Source organism: Coregonus lavaretus (genome assembly GCF_964263955.1).
Source record: "Coregonus lavaretus genome assembly, contig: HAP1_SCAFFOLD_9073, whole genome shotgun sequence".
In the NCBI taxonomy this organism is placed as follows: Eukaryota; Metazoa; Chordata; class Actinopteri; order Salmoniformes; family Salmonidae; genus Coregonus; species Coregonus lavaretus.
In genome coordinates, this window is record NW_028164656.1 from 6,368 (window position 1) to 15,508 (window position 9,141).

The 9,141-nt window shown below is 43.5% G+C and overlaps 1 protein-coding gene and 1 long non-coding RNA gene across 2 annotated transcripts; both read left to right on the plus strand.

Annotated features, from left to right (window-relative positions):
* Positions 1-267: 267 nt before the first annotated feature.
* LOC311116805 (ATP synthase subunit f, mitochondrial-like) lies at positions 268-5,151 on the plus strand. The gene is made up of 4 exons (XM_084191842.1): positions 268-317; positions 1,127-1,234; positions 4,356-4,472; positions 5,017-5,151. Exons 1-4 carry the CDS (start codon positions 302-304, stop codon positions 5,043-5,045), a joined length of 270 nt encoding a protein of 89 aa, XP_084047968.1. The 5' UTR covers positions 268-301; the 3' UTR covers positions 5,046-5,151.
* Positions 5,152-7,081: 1,930 nt separating this feature from the next.
* On the plus strand, positions 7,082-8,558 carry LOC311116806. Its single transcript, XR_014611473.1, has 3 exons — positions 7,082-7,379; positions 7,625-7,890; positions 8,136-8,558. It is a non-coding gene; the product is annotated as an uncharacterized lncRNA (long non-coding RNA).
* The last annotated feature ends 583 nt before the right edge of the window (positions 8,559-9,141 follow it).

The window sequence follows — 9,141 nt, forward strand, 5'->3', positions numbered from 1 at the left end:
TCCTCGCTCATGTCTAGAAGGGATACAGTTATTGTCAAATTGACGTCAACAGTAGATTATAATATTTTAGCATTTTAGCTAACCCTAACCCTTACCCTCTTCCTAACCTTAAACTAATTATGATAACCTGCTACGTTTTTTTCTCCTAACCTGTTGCGTACGTTCTCCTAAACTTACTATGAAAAGGGAATTTTGACAAAAGCTGTATCCCTTCTAGACAAAACCACGTTCCTCCCACAATCCTCTCCTTCCATTTCCGTCCCAGCATCCACCGCGGTATTCACTCTCTCCTCCGAGCAAGATGGCGGACAGGATAGGTAACTGCGGTCGTTGTTCCCGTGTGTGAAACGTTTACGTTTGTTTTACGGAACTCACATCTTCCACTTCAGCATTTACGCGCAGAAGATTGTATTTTATTGCATAAATAAGCGAGATGTGTGGAGTTTAGTTGATGTTCCGATGTTGTTTTGAAGGCCGCGGTTAATCCACGGTTAGAGTCAAGTCAAGGACTTTGCTGTCATGGCCATTCAAAACGGGACAGATACAACTTTATATAACAACTTGGGTATATTGCATGGGGGGCAAAAATATTCCGTGACAGCTTCTCTAAAGGGTGTAAATTCAACCAATTTTACAGCGTGTGGCCGTCCAGACGATATGCTAGGTGGTTAGGTCTTTAGCCAGGGAGGTTAGCTAGCTAAGCTAGTTAGCCTACAGGACTGGCCTCTGCCTGCATGCAGTTGGCAACGTCTGTAGCTTGCTGGCTAATGACCGCTAAGGGGTTTATAACAACACCTTCTCTCTAAGCGATCCAGGCTCAACATAACTCCCGTGACTTTGAACTAGCCAACTATCTTAACTTTAGTTAGCTATCTAGAGAACTCAAAGTGGTCAGGTAACTTATGCATCTTCGTGGATATGAGAATTTTACACCGCTGGCTCAGGTCTCTAGTGAAATGACATGGTAACCATATAACTTGTAGCAATGAATGGCGGTCTTCGGTGGTGTGTGTGAGTGAGTGAGACGGAGGGTGTGTATTTATTGTGTGTGTCTACCTGTGTCCTTAGTTCCCGTGGGTGAGAGAGACGGAGGGTGTGTATTTATTGTGTGTACCTGTGTCCTTAGTTCCCGTGGGTGAGAAGCGTCTGATGGATGTGAAGCTGGGAGAGCTGGGCTCGTGGCTGGGCAAGAGGGACTTCACTCCCAACGGAGTCCTCGCCAGCATCCGCAATGGTGAGGGTTCTGGGCCATTTATAACACACACAAACACAGTGTCTAACAGTAACATGTCTCTCCCCAGGTCATGACAGATACCCCCTCCCATCTAACAGTAACATGTCGTCTCTCTCCAGGGCATGACAGATACCCCCTCCCATCTAACAGTAACATGTTGTCTCTCTCCAGGGCATGACAGATACCCCCTCCCATCTAACAGTAACATGTTGTCTCTCCCCAGGTCATGACAGATACCCCCTCCCATCTAACAGTAACATGTTGTCTCTCCAGGTCATGACAGATACCCCCTCCCATCTAACAGTAACATGTTGTCTCTCCAGGTCATGACAGATGCAGTGGTGAAAAAAAGTATTTAGTCAGCCACCAATTGCAAGTTCTCCCACTTAAAAAGATGAGGCCTGTAATTTTCATCATAGGTACACGTCAACTATGACAGACAAAATGAGGAAAAAAAATCCAGAAAATCACATTGTAGGATTTTTAATGAATTTATTTGCAAATTATGGTGGAAAATAAGTATTTGGTCAATAGTTACTCAATACTTTTATATACCCTTTGTTGGCAATGACACATGTCAAACGTTTTCTGTAAGTCTTCACAAGGTTTTCACACACTGTTGCTGGTATTTTGGCCCATTCCTCCATGCAGATCTCCTCTAGAGCAGTGATGTTTTGGGGCTGTCGCTGGGCAACACGGACTTTCAACTCCCTCCAAAGATTTTCTATGGGGTTGAGAACTGGAGACTGGCTAGGCCACTCCAGGACCTTGAAATGCTTCTTACGAAGCCACTCCTTTGTTGCCCGGGCGGTGTGTTTGGGATCATTGTCATGCTGAAAGACCCAGCCACGTTTCATCTTCAATGCCCTTGCTGATGGAAGGAGGTTTTCACTCAATCTCACGATACATGGCCCCATTCATTCTTTCCTTTACACGGATCAGTCGTCCTGGTCCCTTTGCAGAAAAACAGCCCCTAAGCATGATGTTTCCACCCCCATGCTTCACAGTAGGTATGGTGTTGTAGGTACTGGGTATGTAGGTATGGTGTTGTTCTCTACTGGGGCGGCAGGTAGCTTAGTGGTTAAGAGCGTTGTGCCAGTAACCGAAAGGTCGCTGGTTCTAATCCCCGAGCCGACTAGGTGAAAAATCTGTCGATGTGCCCCTGAGCAAGGCACTTAACCCTAATTGCTCCTGTAAGTCGCTCTGGATAAGAGCGTCTGCTAAATGACTAAAATGTAAATGTAAATGTGTTCTTGGGATGCAACTCAGCATTCTTTGTCCTCCAAACACGATGAGTTGAGTTTTTACCAAAAAGTTCTATTTTGGTTTCATCTGACCATATGACATTCTCCCAATCCTCTTCTGGATCATCCAAATGCACTCTAGCAAACTTCAGACGGGCCTGGACATGTACTGGCTTAAGCACGGGGACACATCTGGCACTGCAGGATTTGAGTCCCTGGCGGTGTAGTGTGTTACTGATGGTAGGCTTTGTTACTTTGGTCCCAGCTCTCTGCAGGTCATTCACTAGGTCCCCCCGTGTGGTTCTGGGATTTTTGCTCACCGTTCTTGTGATCATTTTGACCCCACAGGGTGAGATCTTGCGTGGAGCCCCAGATCGAGGGAGATTATCAGTGGTCTTGTATGTCTTCCATTTCCTAATAATTGCTCCCACAGTTGATTTCTTCAAATCAAGCTGCTTACCTATTGCAGATTGTCTTCCCAGCCTGGTGCAGGTCTACAATTTTGTTTCTGGTGTCCTTTGACAGCTCTTTGGTCTTGGCCATAGTGGAGTTTGGAGTGTGACTGTTTGAGGTTGTGGACAGGTGTCTTTTATACTGATAACAAGTTCAAACAGATGCCATTAATACAGGTAACAAGTGGAGGACAGAGGAGCCTCTTAAATAAGTTGTTACAGGTCTGTGAGAGCCAGAAATCTTGCTTGTTTGTACGTGACCAAATACTTATTTTCCACCATAATTTGCAAATAAATTCATTAAAAATACAATGTGATTTTCTGGATTTTTTTCTCTCAATTTGTCTGTCATAGTTGACGTGTACCTATGATGAAAATTACAGGCCTCTCTCATCTTTTTAAGTGGGAGAACTTGCACAATTGGTGGCTGACTAAATACTTTTTTTCCACACTGTACCCCCTCCCGTCTAACAGTGTCTAACAGTAACATGTCGTCTCTCTCCAGGGCATGACAGATACCCCCTCCCATCTAACAGTAACATGTCGTCTCTCTCCAGGTCATGACAGATACCCCCTCCCGTCTAACAGTAACATGTTGTCTCTCTCCAGGTCATGACAGATACCCCCTCCCGTCTAACAGTAACATGTTGTCTCTCTCCAGGTCATGACAGATACCCCCTCCTGTCTAACAGTAACATGTCGTCTCTCCAGGTCATGACAGATACCCCCTCCCGTCTAACAGTAACATGTTGTCTCTCTCCAGGTCATGACAGATACCCCCTCCCGTCTAACAGTAACATGTTGTCTCTCTCCAGGTCATGACAGATACCCCCTCCCGTCTAACAGTAACATGTTGTCTCTCTCCAGGTCATGACAGATACCCCCTCCTGTCTAACAGTAACATGTCGTCTCTCCAGGTCATGACAGATACCCCCTCCCGTCTAACAGTAACATGTTGTCTCTCTCCAGGTCATGACAGATACCCCCTCCCGTCTAACAGTAACATGTTGTCTCTCTCCAGGTCATGACAGATACCCCCTCCTGTCTAACAGTAACATGTCGTCTCTCCAGGTCATGACAGATACCCCCTCCCGTCTAACAGTAACATGTTGTCTCTCCAGGTCATGACAGATACCCCCTCCCGTCTAACAGTAACATGTCGTCTCTCCAGGTCATGACAGATACCCCCTCCCGTCTAACAGTAACATGTCGTCTCTCCAGGTCATGACAGATACCCCCTCCCGTCTAACAGTAACATGTTGTCTCTCTCCAGGTCATGACAGATACCCCCTCCCGTCTAACAGTAACATGTCGTCTCTCCAGGTCATGACAGATACCCCCTCCCGTCTAACAGTAACATGTTGTCTCTCTCCAGGTCATGACAGATACCCCCTCCTGTCTAACAGTAACATGTCGTCTCTCCAGGTCATGACAGATATTACAACAAGTACATCAACGTGAAGAAGGGAGGTATTGGAGGCGTGGCCATGCTGCTGGTTGGATACGTGGCCCTCAGCTACATGTGGGAGTTCGACCACCTCAGTAAGTAACACACTGGATTGGTTCAAATTCTCTACTCTTCTCCAGAAGTGTGCACTCATTCACTCCCCCTCCATTTAAAAGCATTGGATTGGAGCAAGCGTGGCCAGGGGGAGTGTCCACCATATTCCTCAGTCCATCCCTTCTGAATCCATGAGGGGGGAGTGTGAGTGCACCCTTCAGGAGAAGGTAACGAGCATGATGACCTCAAAGCACTGTGAAGGAACATCTGATCTCATTTAACCTGCTTCCCTCGCTCTCTGTCCCTCTCTCCATTTCCTCTCTTCTTCTCTCCATTTCCTCTCTTCTTCTCTCCATTTCTCTCCATTTCCTCTCTTCTTCTCTCCATTTCCTCTCTTCTCTCCATTTCCTCTCTTCTTCTCTCCATTTCCTCTCTTCTTCTCTCCATTTCTCTCCATTTCCTCTCTTCTTCTCTCCATTTCTCTCCATTTCCTCTCTTCTTCTCTCCATTTCCTCTCTTCTTCTCTCCATTTCCTCTCTTCTTCTCTCCATTTCTCTCCATTTCCTCTTCTTCTCTCCGTCTCAGAGCACGACCGCTGGAGGAAGTACCACTAAGGCCCCGCCCCCCGACCCGGCAGGGAGAAGCCTGACCTCTGACCCCTAGTTCTGTAAAATACCACCGTTGTGACCAAGGATAAATAAAACTACTTCTAACATTTAACTGATGGCTGTTGGGTTTTATTACAGTGTTGGATGTTGGAGGCGTGAGTGTTTTTATTCTGGGTGAAATTAGAAGTTTAGTGTCTGGTTGATGTTAGCTGCAAAGGTTAACTACAGGGGGAGATAATACAAAAGATGAACTTTTTTTTTGAAGGTTTTTTCTTTATTTTCAATATTTTTTACATTGTATAATAAGACTTCAAAACTATGAAATAACACATATGGAATCATGTAGTAACCAAAGAAGTGTTAAACAAATTTGAGATTCTTCAAATAGCCACCCCTTTTGCCTTGATGACAACTTTGCACACTTTTGGCATTCTCTCAACCAGCTTCATGAGGTAGTCACCTGGAATGCATTTAAATTAACAGGTGTGCCTAATTAAAAGTTAATTTGTGGAACAGACTAGAACATGACCCGGAGGAACGAGAGACTGACGAACAGGTTTGTTGTATTTTCCAGACTAGAATATGACCCGGAGGAACGAGAGACTGACGAACAGGTTTATTGTATTTTACAGACTGGAACAGGTTTGTTGTATTTTCCAGACTAGAACATGACCCGGAGGAACGAGAGACTGACGAACAGGTTTATTGTATTTTACAGACTGGAACAGGTTTATTGTATTTTACAGACTAGAACATGACCCGGAGGAACGAGAGACTGACGAACAGGTTTATTGTATTTTACAGACTAGAACATGACCCGGAGGAACGAGAGACTGACGAACAGGTTTACTGTATTTTACAGACTGGAACAGGTTTGTTGTATTTTCCAGACTAGAACATGACCCGGAGGAACAAGAGACTGACGAACAGGTTTATTGTATTTTACAGACTGGAACAGGTTTGTTGTATTTTCCAGACTAGAACATGACCCGGAGGAACAAGAGACTGACGAACAGGTTTATTGTATTTTCCAGACTAGAACATGAGCAGGAGGAACAAGAGACTGACTGGAACAGGTTTATTGTATTTTACAGACTAGAACATGACCCGGAGGAACAAGAGACTGACTGGAACAGGTTTATTGTATTTTACAGACTAGAACATGACCCGGAGGAACAAGAGACTGACTGGAACAGGTTTATTGTATTTTCCAGACTAGAACATGACCCGGAGGAACAAGAGACTGACTGGAACAGGTTTATTGTATTTTACAGACTAGAACATGACCAGGAGGAACAAGAGACTGACGAACAGGTTTATTGTATTTTACAGACTAGAACATGACCCGGAAGAACAAGAGACTGACCAACAGGTTTATTGTATTTTACAGACTAGAACAGGTTTATTGTATTTTACAGACTAGAACATGACCCGGAGGAACGAGAGACTGACGAACAGGTTTATTGTATTTTACAGACTGGAACAGGTTTGTTGTATTTTCCAGACTAGAACATGACCCGGAGGAACAAGAGACTGACAAACAGGTTTATTGTATTTTACAGACTAGAACAGGTTTATTGTATTTTACAGACTAGAACATGACCAGGAGGAACAAGAGACTGACGAACAGGTTTATTGTATTTTACAGACTAGAACATGACCCGGAGGAACAAGAGACTGACTGGAACAGGTTTATTGTATTTTCCAGACTAGAACATGACCAGGAGGAACAAGAGACTGACTAGAACAGGTTTATTGTATTTTACAGACTAGAACAAGAGACTGACTGGAACAGGTTTATTGTATTTTCCAGACTAGAACATGACCTGGAGGAACAAGAGACTGACTGGAACAAGAGACTGACTGGAACAGGTTTGTTGTATTTTCCAGACTAGAACATGACCCGGAGGAACAAGAGACTGACGAACAGGATTATTGTATTTTACAGACTAGAACAGGTTTATTGTATTTTACAGACTAGAACATGACCCGGAGGAACGAGAGACTGATGAACAGGTTTGTTGTATTTTCCAGACTAGAACATGACCCGGAGGAACAAGAGACTGACGAACAGGTTTATTGTATTTTACAGACTAGAACATGACCAGGAGGAACAAGAGACTGACGAACAGGTTTATTGTATTTTACAGACTGGAACAGGTTTATTGTATTTTACAGACTAGAACATGACCCGGAGGAACAAGAGACTGACTGGAACAGGTTTATTGTATTTTCCAGACTAGAACATGACCAGGAGGAACAAGAGACTGACTGGAACAGGTTTATTGTATTTTACAGACTAGAACATGACCCGGAGGAACAAGAGACTGACTGGAACAGGTTTATTGTATTTTACGGAGGAACAAGAGACTGACTGGAACAGGTTTGTTGTATTTTCCAGACTAGAACATGACCCGGAGGAACAAGAGACTGACGAACAGGTTTATTGTATTTTACAGACTAGAACATGACCCGGAGGAACGAGAGACTGATGAACAGGTTTATTGTATTTTACAGACTGGAACAGGTTTGTTGTATTTTCCAGACTAGAACATGACCCGGAGGAACAAGAGACTGACGAACAGGTTTATTGTATTTTACAGACTAGAACATGACCAGGAGGAACAAGAGACTGACAAACAGGTTTATTGTATTTTACAGACTGGAACAGGTTTATTGTATTTTACAGACTAGAACATGACCCGGAGGAACAAGAGACTGACTGGAACAGGTTTATTGTATTTTCCAGACTAGAACATGACCAGGAGGAACAAGAGACTGACTGGAACAGGTTTATTGTATTTTACAGACTAGAACATGACCCGGAGGAACAAGAGACTGACTGGAACAGGTTTATTGTATTTTACGGAGGAACAAGAGACTGACTGGAACAGGTTTGTTGTATTTTCCAGACTAGAACATGACCCGGAGGAACAAGAGACTGACGAACAGGTTTATTGTATTTTACAGACTAGAACATGACCCGGAGGAACGAGAGACTGATGAACAGGTTTATTGTATTTTACAGACTGGAACAGGTTTGTTGTATTTTCCAGACTAGAACATGACCCGGAGGAACAAGAGACTGACGAACAGGTTTATTGTATTTTACAGACTAGAACATGACCAGGAGGAACAAGAGACTGACAAACAGGTTTATTGTATTTTACAGACTGGAACAGGTTTATTGTATTTTACAGACTAGAACATGACCCGGAGGAACAAGAGACTGACTGGAACAGGTTTATTGTATTTTCCAGACTAGAACATGACCAGGAGGAACAAGAGACTGACTGGAACAGGTTTATTGTATTTTACAGACTAGAACATGACCCGGAGGAACAAGAGACTGACTGGAACAGGTTTATTGTATTTTACGGAGGAACAAGAGACTGACTGGAACAGGTTTGTTGTATTTTCCAGACTAGAACATGACCCGGAGGAACAAGAGACTGACGAACAGGTTTATTGTATTTTACAGACTAGAACAGGTTTATTGTATTTTACAGACTAGAACATGACCCGGAGGAACGAGAGACTGATGAACAGGTTTATTGTATTTTACAGACTGGAACAGGTTTGTTGTATTTTCCAGACTAGAACATGACCCGGAGGAACAAGAGACTGACGAACAGGTTTATTGTATTTTACAGACTAGAACATGACCCGGAGGAACAAGAGACTGACTGGAACAGGTTTATTGTATTTTACAGACTAGAACAGGTTTATTGTATTTTACGGAGGAACAAGAGACTGACTGGAACAGGTTTATTGTATTTTCCAGACTAGAACATGACCCGGAGGAACAAGAGACTGACTAGAACAGGTTTATTGTATTTTACAGACTAGAACATGACCCGGAAGAACAAGAGACTGACCAACAGGTTTATTGTATTTTACAGACTAGAACAGGTTTATTGTATTTTACAGACTAGAACATGACCCGGAGGAACGAGAGACTGACGAACAGGTTTATTGTATTTTACAGACTGGAACAGGTTTGTTGTATTTTCCAGACTAGAACATGACCCGGAGGAACAAGAGACTGACGAACAGGTTTATTGTATTTTACAGACTAGAACAGGTTTATTGTATTTTACAG

What these genes read in the sequence shown, in the direction of transcription:
- LOC311116805 (XM_084191842.1), top strand. An exon ending in CCTCGCCAGCATCCGCAATG is followed by an intron (nt 1,235 to 4,355) that starts GTGAGGGTTCTG and finishes TCGTCTCTCCAG; the next exon opens with GTCATGACAGATATTACAAC. An exon ending in GTGGGAGTTCGACCACCTCA is followed by an intron (nt 4,473 to 5,016) that starts GTAAGTAACACA and finishes TCTCCGTCTCAG; the next exon opens with AGCACGACCGCTGGAGGAAG.